General features: G+C 38.1%; 1 protein-coding gene across 1 annotated transcript in view; it reads left to right on the forward strand.

The window, feature by feature from the left end:
• The first annotated feature begins 17494 nt into the window (after positions 1-17494).
• Positions 17495-18237, forward strand: part of Col5a2 (collagen type V alpha 2 chain) — a 139340-nt gene continuing 138597 nt past the window's right edge. The window contains exon 1 of the mRNA XM_004872303.4: positions 17495-17600. Within this exon, the coding sequence (XP_004872360.1) occupies positions 17504-17600 (97 nt within the window). The 5' untranslated portion in view covers positions 17495-17503. The remainder of the gene's footprint in view (positions 17601-18237) is intronic.

Here is an 18237-nt window from a genome sequence, read left to right on the forward strand (position 1 = left end):
TATTTTTAGTTTCCTAACTGTTCTAAAGCTCTAGTAACAATCACAGACTTAGATAAAAGAGGATCCCACATACATGTGTTTTCTACTTCTCTTTGCTATGTTCATTCAGGCTGCTGAGAAAGATGACCACTTTGGAGTGAGCCAGGAAGAAGGGATGAGGTTGCTATGGGAAAAGCAGAATTAAAGCTATGTATGGTTGCTGATTCAACCACATTTTCTCTTGAGTTTTGTGTTTTTTAGAAACCAAGATATGGGTGTGGTTCTACAAGAACAAAACCACACAAAGTAGTAGAAGTGCATTTTTGGGGGATTACTTTAGTAACAATACATGATATTACTGATGTCTTTCCGTGCCTCTGGTGACAGACCACGGTGGAGAATTCAGTTCAGTAGCTTATCAGCTTAGTGAAATAATTAAAAAAAAATGCCCTGAAATATAATAGTTAATATAGAAATTATCATCAAACATTATCAAGACCTTTAAAGATGAAAAATAGTTAAGGTTGGTGTTTATTAAAGTTGGCTCTTAAGATTTTTCATGGTAATTTTTCCTATTTCTCATATGCTTAGAATGCAAAAAACACTCATTTTTATTCCATCATTTTTTTGTGTTAAGAGGCCTAGCATTTAACCCTTCTAGGCTACTAACAATTTCTTTTAGCAACCTGAATGGTTTTTTTTTTTTTTTTTTTTTTTTTTGTGGCTTCCCTCGCTTCCCTTCAACCAATCTTTGTTGGAGTACATACAACCCATTTTCGAAAGTTCTGCTTAAATTCTCTCATAGTCACTACCACTTTCCATGTTTCTCATGACTACAGGTGTTTTTACCTACTCCCTTCCTCCCCTGTTTGTATGCTTCCATAAGAGAACTCATCTTTCTATTATATGTATTACAGATATCAGTGACTATGTTTATATCGTCAAAGTCAGTGAGCCATTAGCAGACTGAACCTGTGTCCTGCACATATTTTTATCCTCAAACCAATCGTTTAACAAATGGGCCTTACACTGAATTGCATTTGACTTTTTAAACCGGAGTCCCTCCCCGCTTCCTTAAGGAGGAGGAGCAGAAAGGGAGGAGCAAAGCCTATCTGAGAGGAGGGTGTGGTACCAGGGCTCATGCCTTAGGAGTCCAGTAACTTCTTCATTTTCTCTGCTACTGATGATTCCCATGTTCCAAACAACTGAAGTATTTTGAAAGTCTCTACAGATTCACAAAAATTTTAGCAGAATCCAAAATATAAGAAATTAAGTCTTTTCTGGCTTCGAGAATCAGCTGATAGACCTTAAAGAATGATTATAAAATAATGACTTAGTTCTCTTAGAATAAATGGATATAAATTTAACTTCAGTATGTTAACAAAGTGAGAAATTGCCAGAGTTTTAAGAATTCCTCGATTGTCTTAACTATGTATAATATCTGCGGAAAAGAGATTTCGGATGCTCCAGGAACAATTTTCAAGATTCCTTTCATTCCAAAATCATGGAGGTGGAGATAATGCCTAGAAGGATGACAAGGCACAAGTATAAAATCTCACTCATTCAATAATATTTTATAATTGCAATTATTCCAGAGAAAATAAAAGTAAGTCTCTGTAAAGTCACAAAATGAGATCCATGTGTTCCTCAGAATCTCATGAGATGATATCACTCACATTAAAAGTAAATTAAAACAGCACATTCTCCAACTGGTGAGTGAAATTCATGTTAGAATTTACTATGCATTAGGAATAATCCATATCTTTTTGCAGTAAGTGATCATAGGAGACTGATTATTTTATTTTTGAGTATCAAAAAGGACTCAGATTTTATGAGGTTGCAAAAATTTAAAAAATGTACTTAAAACCAAGTTTATGAATTGCTCTTTTACCAATTTTTATATATGTAAAAATGTATACATGTTTTAATTAAATAGTAATTAGAGAAAAATATATAGATTTTTCCTGATTTCTTTAAAAAAATTTTAAAACAACTTTATTTAACTAAATATGCATACCACACAATTTACAAACTTAAAATGCAAGATTCAATAGATTTTAGGCAATCACTGGGCCACTTTCTATCTTCATAGATTTACCTATTTTGGGAATTTTTTTCTTTCAAAATAGACCATGTTCATAATAACAGTAAAGACTTTAACATCTCCAAAGAAATGTAAATCCTGCCAAGTGAGTTTTCACACCATATTAGAGTGAAACCAGAAACCAGCAACAGAAATATACGTAGAATATAATAACCTTCTTTTTTTCTCTTTTCTCTCTCTTCTCTTTCCTATTAAATTTTTCATATAAGGGAATTCATATGATGTTCAAGGTTGTGTGCTTGATTTACTTCACTTAACATTATGGTCTCAAAGTGCATCCATTTTCCCACAAATACCTCAAGTTTCTCTTTCTTAATGGCAGAATAGTACTTCATTGTGTATAGGTACCACATGTTTTTTACCCATTCATCTGTTGATGGGCATATAGGATGATTCCAAGATTTAGCTATTATGAATCGTGATGCTGTAAACGTAGATACCCATACATCAGTATGGTATGATGTTTTTAACTCTTTAGGGAAGATACCAAAAAAGAATAGCTGGGTCAGTGGAATTTCTATTTTTAGCTTTTTGAGGAATCTTCATACTGATTTCCATAATGGTTGTATCAGTTTATACTCCTACTAGCAATCAAGAAGGGTTTCTTTCTACCAATAGCCTCACTAGAATTTGTTATTTGTTGGTTTTTTGATGATAGCCATTCTTTCTGGGGTGAGATGGAATCTTAATTTTGTTTTAATTTGCATTTCTCAAATGGCCAGCAATACTGAATATTTTTTCATGAATTTATTAAGCAGTGTAATCAATGAGCCATTGTCCTTATGGGCTTTAGAATACTAAAAATTTTGGCTATATAGTGACTATATTTTAATATATGATTCAGAATTCAATTATTGTGGTGCAAGCTTATTTTGATGTACATTTGTATATGTATACCAAACTGAATTCATTGATTACTTGAAGATATTTAAATAGAAATTATAACTCAAATGCATCTTATATTTTAAATCAATAATGTCGTTTTAGCTTCTTAATGATTATTGAACTACTTCCACACTATACAGGATTGGGTTGGTAGGAATTCTGAGCTGAAGTTTCTGCTTTTTGGCATTAATTAAGTCTTGACCTCATATCCCATTTGATCCATCTATATTAGGGAGAAGATGGCAGAGATGGATTTTTTTATGACTCACAGATTTTCTAAAAATTATTTTGAAAAAAGTTTAGTATTGAATGTTTCTGACATATGATAGCTGGCATGATTTGTTTTTACTCAAGAATTAGACACAAATGTGACAATGTAAAACAAAAATACCAAAAAATGACATTTAAAAAGGCAGATTTGTATCAAGTTCTATCCTTTCTCAAGGGCCAATTTACAAAATTGTCTTACATCTCCTCTCAAAAATGCAATTTAATAGCTTTGTAAAATAGAACTGAAGTTACTAAAAGTGTAGGGAAGGGTAGTTTTCCCAGAAAACACTCAGGAAATAATAAAATGTTCAACACGATACCAACAGACTTATGACAAAATATATTACATGGCATCCCTGCATTCCATTGCCCTCTCCATACCAGAAAAAGACACTTGTCCCAGACCTTTAGCCGCCACATAATTGCTAATTGAACAAAGCCAGAGCCACAGCCTGATGAGTTGAATGACTCCTTACTTGGTTGAGAAAAACTTGAGACCTTCAGGATTTTAATTTCTTGTAAGTAGACATGGAACGTAGCACAGTCAGTTGGTATAAATGGCCTCTGGGGCCAGTGAGCTTTGGTACAATTTCCCCTTTGTACTCTGAACCTCCTTCTGCCATTAAGAAAGTTTCCTTCAAGGGAAGCCTGAGTCATGGGCCCTCATTTTAGCTACAGAGAATTGTCTATTCCAGCACAAACACTCCTCCATACTTTAAGATTTACTAGGCTCAGAAATAAATAATGGATTAATGGCTAAGAATAAATTTCAAAACTATAAACATAAAAGTTAAAAAATAAACTACCAAGTCATAGGATAATATGGGTGAGCCTCAGAATCAGAAATAGAAGACTGCATATAGTAGGATTCCATTAATCTACCTTTCTGGAAAGGAAAAGTATGGGAATGGAAATCAGATCAATGGTGTCATTGGGATGAGAGGAAAAGATAGACTCCAAAGAGAAGAACTTTGAGGTAAAGACGATGTCCTATAGGTGGCAAAGGCAGTCACATGATTGTGTGCCTTTGTGGGAACTAGAGAACCACACACCTCCATACGTGGATTCTGCGCTTTGTAAACCACACCTCAATAAACATAATATTAAGGAACAAAATGGAATGAGACAGTGAGGGGGATATATGTGATAGATGACTAAGCTTCCTGCTTTTATTGGATCTTTAAGTAAATTTTAATAGTTAAATTTTAAATGACAAATTATGCATTTTTAAAAGGAGCACTAATACACTTATGTTTATTTAATCAACACTAATATGATATTTCATCTATAAACTAGGGAAAGAATAGCAATTATCCCATATCTCTGATTGATGGATTAAATTTAATGTATATGAAATTTTTCTAAGAACTTTACAAGTGTTAACTCATTTAATCCTTATAACAACCCAATGAAGTGGCAATAGTATTATCCCCATTTCACAGATGAGAACACTGAGGCAAAGAGAAGACATGTAGTTTCCCAGTTACCCAGCTGACAGGTGGTGGAACAAGCATTTGAACTGTGTCAGTCTGGCTTCAGCATTTGTGTTTATAACCACTACATTTGTGGACTTTTGGAAGCTACCATCGTAGTTAGTAAAATTTGGTTTCTATTTTAATTGTAAAGCATGAAGTGCTAGTATCTGGAACATATTTGAGACCATTCTTTTCATTGTGCGGCTCCTGATAAGCCACTTATTTCCAATATAAAATGAGAATACTCAATACCTATATTATTTCATTGGCCTATTGAGAGTCTCAGAGTATGTGTGAACTTGAACCAGTATGTAAAGAGTAGGATGCTACAATTGTCAATGTTATTTATGAAATTATGTACGATCTTCACTCATGGAACTTTTATAACTCTCCATAACTTTCATATATGACTCTACTGTCTTAGGAGATACCACAATGTTTTAAAGTGAAATGGCTCCGAGCCCAGGGGAGACCTCCAGATTAGCGTGCCATGGCTTCCAGGCAGCAGGAGGCTTCCGGGTAGGTGTGCTGCAGCTCCCAGCATAGAGGAAGCTTCTGGGTAGGCATGCCATGGCTCCGAGCCCAGAGGAGGTGAGCCGCGTGGGCGCCAGGAACACACATCCACCCTAAACCCAACTCTCCCCCACGCATCAAAATGAGAAGACAGGTAAACAAGCCACAGAACCAGACTTCCAGATCACCTACAGCAACCCCAAAGGGAAACAAGATGGAACACTCTGATACTCAACCACCTGGACTCCCTGAACTAGCAATGAAAGAGGACCTGGAAAAAATGAAATCAGGAATAATTTCTAACATAACAGCAAAGATTGTGCCCATAGTGCAAGACATGATTAATAAATCTAGAGAGGATACAGATAAAAAAATTGAGAAGCTGAGGAACATGATGGAATGCCAACATAGGAAACAAATTGAATCCATAAAACAGATACAAACAGATTTCCAGGACATTAAAAACTCCATTGAAAGTCTATGCAGCAGAATGAACCAATGTGAAGACAGAATTTCAGATATAGAAGATAAGATTGCAATTAGTGACCAGGAAAAGAAAAAATTCTTTAAAATTTTAAGGGACCATGAGAAATCAATCCAGCAGCTTCTAGACAACACAAAGAAAAATAACATAAGACCGATTGGAGTCAATGAAGAAACAGGAGAGAGTACAGATGACATAAAAAAAAGCTGTTCACAGAAGTGATGGCAGAAAACTTCCCAAGGGGAAAAGAACTTGACATACAGATAAGTGAGGCATATAGGACTCCATCTAGCCTTGATAAAAAAAATCTACACATAGGTATATAATTGTTTAGATTCCAGAAACCCAACAGAAGAACAAAATTCTACAAGCAGTGAGAGAAAAGAAACAAATCGCATACAAAGGAAAGCCCATCAGAATCACAGCAGACTTCTCAGTGTAAACCCTCAAGGCAAAAAGAGCTTGGAGTGATGTGTTTCAAGCCCTAAAGGAAAACAGCCTCCAACCCAGATTGATGTACCTTGCAAAACTATCTTTCAAAATTGATGGTGAAATAAGACACTTTCATGACAAAGAGCATCTTAGGAACTTCATGAATACCAAACCAGCACTCCAAAAAATTTTAGACAAAACCTAGGAAAAGACAATGAAGATCACAACCCCAGGAAGCCCAGTAGAATGAATCCTCCGGGCACGACAAGAAATTCAAAGCAAATGAGGAGGTCAAACAAAAAGAAAATGTCATGACAATGATAACTAAATACATATCAGTTATAACCATCATTATTAATGGTCTCAACTCACCAATCAAACTGGCAGAATGGGTCAAGAAGCAAGATCCAACAATATATTGCATATAAGAAACACACTTAATTCAAAAAGAAACTCATAGACTGAAAGTTAAAGGGCAGAAAACAATACTCCATGTGATGGGAAGCCAAAAAAAAAGAAGGAGTAGCTATCCTCTTTGCAGACTAAGTGGATTTCAAACCCACACTGATTAAGAGAGACAAAGAAGGACAGTATACACTTGTAAAGGGAACAATCCAAGAGGAAGAGACAACAATCATAAATATCTATGCACCAAACACTAGTGCACCCAACTATATAAAAAAATACTAATGGACATGAAAAACCATATATGCACTAATATAATAGTAGTGGGGGACCTTAATACTCCACTGTGACAAATAGATAGATCAACTAGACAAAAAACAAGCAATGAAAAACTAGAACTCAATCAAACTATTGAAGATACGAACCTAACAGATGTTTACAGAGTCTTTCACCCCACAAAATCAGAACACACATTCTTTTCGGCTGCACACGGGTCATTCTCCAAAATAGACCACATACTCGCTCATAGAACATATTTAGGTAAGTGCAAAGGAATTGAAGTTATCCCCTGTATATTATCAGACCATAGTGTGATGAAATTGGAGACCAACAGCAAAAGAAACTGCAAGAATTTCATAAATGTATGGAAATTGAACAACATACTTCTGAATAACCAATGGGTCACAGCAGAAATTAAAGAAGAAATCAGACAGTTCCTACAATTAAATGACAATGACAATACAACATATCAGAATCTGTGGGACACAATGAAAGCAGTCTTACGAGGGAAATTCATAGCAGTGAATAATCATATTAGGAAAACAGAGTTTGCGCAATTAAACAACCTGATGCTGAACATCAAGCTTCTAGAAAAAGAAGAGCAGGACAACCCCAAAGCTCATTCAAGGGAGGAAATTATAAAGATCAGGGCAGAAACCAATGCAATGGAGACTAAGAAAACAATACAAAAAATCAATGAAGCCAAGAGTTGGTTCTTTGAAAGAAGAAACAAAATTGACAAACCCTTAGCCAACCTTATCAGAAAAAGGAAAGAAAAGGCCCAAATCCATGCAATTAGGAAGGAAATGGGTGAAATTACAACAGACCCAGCAGAAATCCAGAGAATCATCAATACCTATTTCCAGAACCTATACACCAATAAGATGGACAACACAGAAGAAATGGACAGATTCCTAGATACATATGAATTATCAAAGATGAATGAAGAAGACCTAAAAATTCTAAACAACCCAATATCAACGAATGAAATGGAAAATGTAATTAAAAATTTACCAACCAAGAAAAGCCCGGGTCCTAACAGCTTCACTGCTGAATTCTACAAGACATTTAGAGAGGAACTGCTGCCACTACTGTTTAAACTCTTCAACGAAATTGAAAAGGAAGCAATACTCCCAAAATCATTCCTGGAAGCAAATATCACCTTGATCCCCAAAGCAGAGAAAGACCCAACTGAAAAAGAGAACTATAGGCCAATCTCACTAATGAATATAGATGCAAAACTCCTTAATAAGATAATGGCAAACAGAATGCAGAAGATCATCAAGAAGATCATACACCCTGACCAAGTGGGATTCATCCCAGGGATGCAGGGATGGTCCAACATATGCAAATCTATCAATGTAATACACTATATCAATAGATCCAGGGACAAAAAGCATATGATCATCTCAATAGATGCAGAAAAAGCATTTGAGAAAATCCAAAACACATTTATCATAAAAACCCTACAAAAAATCAGAATAGACAGTCTACCTCAAACTGATAAAAGCCATCTATGAAAAACCAACAGCCAATATCATACTAAATGGTCAAAAACTGAAATCCTTCACACTAAAATCAGGAACAAGACAAGGATGTCCACTATCACCACTCCTGTTCAATATAGTTGTGGAAGCATTAGCCACAGCAATTAGACAAGAGAAAGAAATAAAAAGAATAACGATAGGAAATGAAGAAGTGAAATTGTCATTATTTGCAGATGACATGATACTCTATATAGAAGACCCCAAGAACTCCACCAAAAGTCTTCTAGACTTAATAACCAAATTCAGTCAAGTAGCTGGTTACAAGGTCAACACACAAAAATCAATAGCTTTCCTCTACACGAACAACAGACTCACTGAGAAATAAGGCAAACAATTCCTTTCACAATAACATCCCAAAACCTGAAATACCTAGGAATCAACCTAACAAAAGAAATCAAAGACCTCTTCTCTGAAAATTATAGCATTTTGAAAAAAGTTATTGAGGGAGATATCAGAAAATGGAAAAACATCCCTTGCTCCTGGGTAGAAAGACTCAACATAGTGAAAATGGTTATACTTCCAAAACTGCTATATAGATTCAATGCAATCCCAATTGAAATCCCAGCAGCATACTTTGTATACCTTGAGAAAATAATCCATAAATTCATCTGGAACAAGAAGAGACGCAGAATAGCAAAAGCAATTCTAGATAACAGAGACATGGCAGGCAGTATTACAGTCCCCAACTTGAAACTATACTACAAAGCTACTGTGATAAAACAGCATGGTATTGGCAAAGAAACAGACTTGAGGACCAGTGGAACAGATTAGAAGATGCAGAAACAACTCCAGACACACTCAGCCACCTCACCTTTTGTCAAAGGATCCAAACACCCTCACTGGAGGAAAGATAATCTGTTTAATAAATGGTGCTGGAGAAATTGGGTTTCAACTTGCCAAAGACTACAACTAGACCTATATCTCTCACCATGCACTAATCTAAAATTAAAATGGATTAAAGATCTAAATATAAAAACAGAAACACTTTACCAGCTAAAACAGAGGTTAGGTAGAACTCTTCAAGACATTGGGGTAGGAAAAGATTTTATGAACAAAACCTCAGTTGCCCAAACAATCAACAAGTGGGATCTCTTCTTACTAAAAAGCTTCTGCACAGCAAGAGAAACCACCAGCAGTGTGAAGAGACAACCCACAATGTGGGAAAAAATTTTCACCAGCGGTCCCTCAGATAAAGGTCTACTATCTCGAATCTATAAAGAACTTAAAAAAATCAGAACTCACAAATTTAAAGACCCAGTCCAAAAATGGGCATCTGAAATGAACAGACATTTCTCACACAAAGAATTAGACATGGCAAATAAACATATGAAAAAATGTTCAACATCACTGGTCATTCGAGAGATGCAAATGAAAAAATGCTGAGATTCTACCTCACTCCAGAAGGAGTGGCTACTATCATGAAATCAACTAACAACAAATGCTGGTGGGGCTATGGGGAAAGAGGAACCCTGCTCTACTGCTGGTGGAAGTGTAGACTGCTGCAACCACTGTGGAAATCAGTATGGAGATACCTCAAAGAACTAGGACTGGAAGTTCCATTTGACCCAGCTGTTCCCTTGCTGGGTATCTTCCCCAAAGAATTAAAAGAATCATACCACAGTGATATATGTGCACCCATGTTCATAGCAGCACAGTTTGTAATAGCTAAAACTTGGAAACAGCCCAAATGCCCATCAACTGGAGACGGATAAAGAAAATGTGGGGTTTTTTAATATAATGGAGTACTACTCAGCCATCAAAAATGAGAACTTAGAGACATTTATTGCTAAATGGATGCACATTGAGGCAATACTCTTAAGTGAAATAAACAGGACACACATGTGTAAATACCGAATAGTTTCTCTGGTGTGAGAAACTGAAAGTGTAAATGAGGACTAGAAGGTATAATAGATAATGTGAAATAGGAAAAAAAGGGCCAAAGGGGAAGGGGAAGTGGGAGGAGTGGGGGAAAGGAAAGAAGGGAATGGAATTAATATGAGAAAATGAAAAAAAGGAAACAAAGTCTTTGTAAATAGGGAGGGATGGAGGGCTTGAAGGGAAGACAGGGGAAGGGGGAAAAAATAAGAACCAAGAGAGTATGTAAAGCTGCATATCTCCAATGATGAATGTCATATTGTACACCTAAAATGTACCAATAAAAGGATATACAAAAAAATAAAGTGAAAAATTGCAAATTTAAAAAAAAATATGGGTGAGCTGAAATATAATTATCCAGAATAAATGGAAACTTCATATTGCAAGAATGTTAGCATGAAGGTTCATATTGTGAGAATGTTAGAACAAAGTTAAATTTTCTAATAGAAAAAGAAAATATCTCTTAAGTATGTTTAAATATTATAAAAACATATTTCCACTAGACACATTCATATAGATGTAACATAAAGTTTGGATATAGACATCACTCACAATTAAATCAATTGGCACACGTATTTATTTACTTGAAAAGATACTATGCCAAAGACATTTTGATTTTTCTACTACTGTTCCTTGTTGAAAAAAATCAGTGGTACAATTTAAGCTAATGAAGTAAACATTACATACCGTAATATATTTAAGCCTCAGTTCTTCATTAAGAGAAGAGAGTTCACGGTGAGGGTCACAAACCTGGATATAGTCATTCCTTGATGTGTATTTGATACATAGTTAATACATTTGAGCTGTATTATTGTTATGTAATTATTTCACAGTGGTTTTTAGGCAGAAAGAAGATATATTCCCAATAGGCATTCTTTTTTCTGTTTAAAACTGTGGATTGCTACTTCATAGCATATTGTATAGCATAGATGCACCTAATTGTGTTATCTATATTGCCAGTTTATCTTCTTTGCCTAGCTATTTCATTCACTATCATGATCATTTTCCTAATTCTTTAGCACTGGCCTCTTGGGATATTCTTTATTTATGTTCACTATTCCTTCTCTCGTGGTCATACAGTCACCTTGTACTCACTGTTTACTGAACAATATGCATTCAGAAAATAAGTACAGGGAATAATTAGCCAACCAATGCCCTCAATATTAGGAAGCTTTCAATATGGTAGAGAAAACAGACACAAAAAATATAATATGATGTTAGAGAGGTCTACACAGACATGTTGCTTAGTATTCTGATGGAGCAGAATGGTTCTCAGGGAGGCAAAGCTTGAGCCCTGCTGCTTCTATCGTTCACTATCTGGCAGCGGAATTGCCCTCAATCTCTCCTTTTCTTCTAGTTCTTCCTGATCCCTCAGAAATTTTATTTCCAAATTGCATCCCTCCCACTTCCATCTATTTCTACTGTTACTTCTCCAGTCTAAGTCACGACCGCCTCTTATTGAACTGAAAGCACTATCTAACTAGTATCTTCTCTTTCATCTTTGCCTTGTTATAATACCTTTCTCACATGCCATTCAGGTTTTTATAAAATCAGTAAATTAGACTGTGAAAGTTTTCTGTTAAAAAATCCTTTATTGGTTTTTCATTGTATTTGGAAAAAAATTTGTGCTCCTCCCCAAGATGTACAACTTGTATCACACCAGCTATAATGGCTTTCCTAGTACTCTTGCACAGATAAAGCTTACTTTTGTCTTTGGTAGGAGGAATAATGGCCCCAAAGATGTCCATGTCCTAATCTCTGAAACCTTACACATCAAAAATCTTGGATTATCCAGGTGGACATGGGTCCTTAAAACAGAACATTTTCAGGCTGTGGTCAGAGATAAAAATGTGACAGCCAAAGTTTTTCCAGGAGACATGATGTTGGTTTTGAAGTGGAGAAGTCCAGGAGACAAGGAATTCAAATGACCTTAGAAGTGCTAAAAACAAAGAAATAGATTCTCCTTTGAGTTTCTAAAAGAGAATGAAGCTCTGCTGACATTTTGGTTTAGTCTGATGATATTTACGTCAGATTTCCAACATACAGAAGTAGTAAGATAATATATTTGTGTTGATTTAAGCCACAAAGTCAGAAGTAATTTTTATGGCAGCAATGGAAAACATAACATTCTGGCCATTCACACATGCTGTTTCTTTTGCTTGGAATTCCATTTCCCCCAATTCTCCAGTGATAAATCTTTTTCAAATTTTAGGTCTCTGATTCACCATTACCTTCCTTTTTTTGTACAGGACCTTGCTCTTGCCAGGGAGGCAGCACCAGAGCAAAATCCCCAGCCCTCACTGCTACCTTCCTAAATGAATTCCTCATGGCTTTATCTGCAACATTCCTCCTGCCATGAAACTCTGAGAAACTCTAAGAGGGCAGACTGTTTATCTCCTTCATGACATGTAGTTGTCTGCAATTACCTTGTTTGCATATTTGGTTACTTATTTATTGTGTTTTTCTACTCTAAATTGTAAACTTCCTTACACCAGGCATATCCTCAGTGCCTTGACTAGACCCTGGCAGATGACAGGCACTCAATACATATTTGTTAAGGGAAAGAATGAATTAGATTAGAGAGGTGGTTGTTTCAGACAATGGACAGAGCCTGAGGAAAATTCTGAGGCAGAAAATTGCTCTATGTGCCTGGGAAAATCTGTTCCTTATAGATGAGACAACAAGAGGAAAGCAGGAAATTGGAATGAAGAAGTAGGAATTCATTATTATTATTTTAAAATATGTTAGATCTTGTAAGTACTTGGTTTTCAGTTCTGCTTTTTGTTTGTTTGTCTTGGGAAGGGGAATAATTGAGTGAAAAATGGAAAACAAAACCAACAAGACTTGGTGCCGAACTGGATGTGGGTTGGAGAAAAGAAGGAACTTCCTCTTGGATTTCTGATCTTAGAGACTAGGAGAATAATGGCAACATTAAATGACATAAAGAGCAACGGCAGATAATGGTTCCATTTCGGATTCTGAGTCTGGGGATCTCTTCAGATGGTAAAAGTAGACCTTTTGAAATACAGATTTACCTGCTCAAAAGGGAAGTCCTGAATGGGAGGCATTAGAGTGTAAATAGAAATAAAGTCAAGGGATCTAATAGTTGATATAGCCCAGCACAATGGACAAGCAGGAAAACAAGCTGATGGTGAGACACTGGAGACAGCAAAACCAACTTTCTCAGAGGATGAGCAAAAGAAATGCAACTTGAAGCAGAGGGCAGAGAGGAGTGTGTGGGACCAGGGAAACTGTGGGAGGAAAGGGTTTCTGTAAGCGGAAGGGAGTGGTCGGAATATCAGACACTACAGGGGGAAAAGAGGAAAGAGCTTTGGGTTTGTTAGCAGAGGCTGCTGGTGTCTCTGGCAGTGGAGTAGAAGCGCTGGTGATAGGATCCTGAGGACGCCTAGGAGGGGCAGGAGAAGAAGGGAAAATGAGACTAAGAAGATGTGAGGTTAAGGGAAACCTTCCCCTCCTTTTCGAAAAGTACAGGGTGAGGTAAGGACCAGGTCCATGGACTGCGGAAAGTGGACCAGCACAGAAGGAGACGTACCAAGAGGAGGGGGAGGACACTGGAAGAGTCATTGTGAGACCAAAGCAACTCCATTTTGCTAAAATGCACCACTCCCCTAGTCTCTCACAAAGTAATGGTTAAAATGTGCGTGCTCTGGGACAAAAGACACAATCTGTACCGAAGCAAAGTTCCTAAGTTAATTACTCGACCATCTGTTTGCCTAGGAAAAGAACGTTCTGGGCCCCCTATCCATAGAACAATCTGTAGATGTGCTGACTGTCAGTACGTAATGGTCGTGACTAATAGTCAGTGTGTCTGCTGACCATCAGTACGTGACGGTCGACCACCAACCTTTGTCCCTCATTTCCCTCCTAAAACCTACATGTAACCGCCCCCCCCATGAACCTAGCCAATCAGAAATGTACACTTCATGCTTGCTAAATGTTAACCAATCATGTAACTGCTAAGTGAAAAACCTCCAAACCTTGCTGTAATCTCTATAAAAACCCCTGGTGTTTTAGAGTCGGGGCTCTCAATTCTGATCCGCTGCGTCGGTGACGGTTGGGAGCCCCTGCTTGAGCTTGAATAAACGATCCTCGTGTGTTTGCATCGGAATTGGCTCCTTGGTGGTCTTTGGGGACATCGCGATCTGGGCACAACATCATGTCCTGAGGGAGATTAACAGGAAGGGACAGAGAGAAGAGAGGAAGGGATGGGCCCTGAGAAGCTGGTGAGGGACAGGGCCCAGTTCTGCAGCCTGGCACAGGAGAGCATTCACTTTGGAGTCAGCCACCACTGAAGCTGAATCCTAAACTTGCCACTTACTAACTAAGCAGCCTTCAGCTAACAAGCTTCTTTGAATCATAATTCTTTATATATAACTTCAGAAAAAAAAAACCTTCCTGGGTTGTTGTGGGAATTGGTAAAAAATCCACTCATTTAAATATGTGTTATTGGACTGTATGAATGGCTAGGATGGGCCCATGGGAATGGGGTAAGGTTGTTGAGCTCTCTGCACCAGCACTGAGTTCTAGAGTCAGTTCTTCAAGGACTAAGAGATAGTGTCATCCTCTCCCAGAAATTCAACTACACCTGCATTACCTGGTCAGCACAAGTGTACATTTTAGTCTTTTCCTAATTGTAATGTAGGACCCTAAAATCAAACATGGAAGAAAAGCTCAAGTTGAAAGTTTTCCACACCTTAGGACTTGACTGTAATAGCTGATAAAAGTTCACAAGTAAGGACAACACAGAATGAACATCTTCACTCTGCCCTTGTGTGATGACCTTAATGAAATGATGGAAAGAGGTAGCAGAAACTACTGGAACCGTGAGAAGCTGCACTGTGTTTTTAATCTTTCCCATACCTGCTGTGCTTACACTGAAATTTCAAAGAACTGCATTAATAAGCTGGTAATAGCTATTTTAATACAGATAGTAAGATGTTTATCTGAATAGGCACTGAGCAGTGTGTTCACTGAGTCTACTACAAATTCTACAATCTTATTTTGTCATCATCTTTGTATCCCCGGCATGAAGAAGAATTTCTGAGAGCTGGGTGCAGTAGCACATGCCAGCTACTTGGAAGGCTGAGGCGGGAGGATCTGAAGTTCTAAATCAACCTGGGAAACTTAGGGTGATCCTGCCTTAAAAAAAAAACCTAATGATGGGGATGTGGCAAGTAGCCAGAAATAGACACTTGTCTAACATGTGCAAGGCCTTCAGTTCTCTCCCCAGAACCAAAAAGAAAAAAGACCCCGAGAGCTGCATATTCTCCATAAATGTCTGTATTGCTGCACCTCAGTAAAGATTCCACACAAGTTGCCTGAAAATGCACCACCCACTTGGTATCTGGGTGTTGTTGATCTCTACAAATGGCCTTATTGTAGACCAGAACTGGGAAGCTCAGAGAATAGCTTCCTGCACTTATTTACTTTCCTGGCTCTCCCATCGAATATGAACAAGATGTTTGCAAGTCCTGGCTTCTCTTAGATATGAAAAGAATTGGCAGAAGAGAGAATTTTCGTCCTTGTTCAGCCCTTCTGTGACACGGAGCATGCCACTCCTGACACAGTGTGGTGGTGATGGAAGTCACTGCAGTGAAGCATGTCTGGGTGACAAGTTATCCTGAGGAGTACAGGACTAGAGAGTAAAAATGACTTGGAAAGGTGACATCTTCTGAATACTTCTCCAGAGATTGTAGCTTCAGAGCTAAAACTCCAAGGCTTTTGGATTTCTTCTGTTAAGAAAGTGATAGCAAAGTGATAGCAAAACTGGCCTACTCTCAGTTCAGAAACTTTTCTCTGAATTTCTTTTGGACTTAAGCATCAGCACATACTTATGAGCTCTGACTTATTTTTCTTTGTTTCATGTCAATTTATTTTCTTAGCACTTACATATGTTCTTTAAAAGTAATGGGCATGCCTTTTATTTCTCCTGTGTCATCCTCTCTCTCTAGTGCTTAGGCCAGTGCAAATACCTGCACATCACTGAATAACTATGAATTCCACACCTGTGAGGTGTGGAACCTCCATTCTGATTCTAGGGGTCTCTATGAGAAGACACAGAACACCTGAAGTCATGAAGACCTTGGTTAGATGAGTATGACTATTGCTTCGAAAAGGCACGTGCAGGCAGCTGGGAGTGCCCTGTCCCCTCAGCAGCTGGCTTAGGGTCAGTACACCACCATCTACTTACTCTATATAGCTCTTTCAATTTGGAACTTAGCTAATGACATATTACTCATTTTAGTGTCACTAAACCCTGCACGGATCAGAGCAAAGCCCATTTTTCTAAGGAGAAAATTGGAGTGCACAGAGATAAACGAGTATGTGTCCATTTACAAAATTGGTGAGTGTCAGATCTGGTGTTTGAATCCAGCTTTCTGGCATACAAATGTAGGGTGCTTCCCATTCCCCTATACTAGCTTAGTAGACTATTTTTCTGCACAATAAAGCTGGCTGGGAAAGGAGAATCTGTAGACAAGACCCCTCATCAGGAGCTGTAGAAAGAACTTAATTCAAGGTGTGATGTGTCTAAAATAGTTTCCTCCCTTGGATTTTACCTGGGTTACATTCTAATAGCCCCTCTGCGGAATCTGAGAAGGGGATAAGAATCTTTTTTTATTTCATCAAAAGAAAGGGTTAAAATGCAGCCGTTTAAAAGTTTAGGGTGAAGAGAGCCCCGAATTATCTAAATGTCAAAAACCAGGAGAAAAGCCTCTATTCCCTCCCTAATGTCTTTTTCAGGGCATGGTGAAAATGTTAAGGCATGTGTGGGGGAAGGGTAGGGAGTGAAGGATAGGACTCTTCCCTCTAACAGGCTTTCTTAACAAAATAAAAGAAAAGAGAAATAAAAGTTTGTTTCTCTTATTAAGCGCCATCTGTGCTCAAAACATACACGAAGGAGGGCAAGTCCAAGGCAGGGAGAGAGACGCGTGTTCTGATTCGGTTGTTTACCATCAATCAGACCTTTGCTTGGCAGACACTGGATAGTTATGAGCCTGAACAAGCTGAAAGGGGCAGGAAAAGAAGTGGAGGCAGCATTCATCCTATTTAAAGCTGCATCGCTTGAAAAAAGTTTTCACAGACTGTGCTGGAGCTGGTGCTGAAAAAGGGGGTTTGCTGAGGCTGCCCCGGGGCTGGTGCTGAAACCAGAGCCCACAGCCGACTTCATGGTGCTACAGTAACCTTAGAATCTACTTTTCACTCCCAGGAGGACCTACATGTCTAATATTTAGATATGATGGCAAACTGGGTAGAAGCAAGACCTCTCCTCATTCTTACTGTTTTATTAGGGCAATCTGTCTCAATAAAAGCCCAGGACGAAGGCGAGGATGGTGAGTTCGCTGCCTGCTTTGCTTGTGGTGTTTATTGCACGGTTTGGGAAATAGGTGGAATGTTAAGCCCCAGGAAGAGCTTGAAGAGGAGGCTGTGGTTTGAAGTGTGAGAGGGGGCTGACGGATCTGCACCTGGGAGAGGGCTCTTTCCGCAATCGGGCTGTTTGCAAATCCCTAGCTTCTCTATCTGCCCTTGGAAAGACGATGCTACTCTTCCTGGGAAAGCCTCGGGTCATATCAGCCCTTTCGCCCGAATGTGAGAGTGGAAAGTTTAAAGAAGAGTGCTTAAAACAGAGCACTAAAGACACTTTTAGTCAGAAGAGCTCTGTTCCCTGGGCTGGAGCTTTCACAGCAAGGAATGAACAGTCTCTGCAGAAGCTGGGTAGGGTGGAGTCTTTCTCGTATGGAACTTCAGCTGCTTCATAAAATTCTTTGTTCAGAAAAACCTAGGTGGCAACTTTCATAGCTCTGATTTTTCTTTGTGTTCGGCTCCTCAATCTTTTCTCTTTACAGACTCACCCTTCTTTACCATTTTCATTTGCGATCTTAAAGTCACTTTTGCGTTCTGAGAGGGACTCTCTTTTATTTCTCCCTGGCAGAGAGGCTGATAGAAGCCAGATTTCTTAAACAGTGGTAT

The sequence above is a fragment of the Heterocephalus glaber genome, unplaced genomic scaffold (genome assembly GCF_053883595.1).
Source record: "Heterocephalus glaber isolate CG9 unplaced genomic scaffold, H.glaber_assembly_v1.0 deba00001058, whole genome shotgun sequence".
NCBI lineage: Eukaryota > Metazoa > Chordata > Mammalia > Rodentia > Bathyergidae > Heterocephalus > Heterocephalus glaber.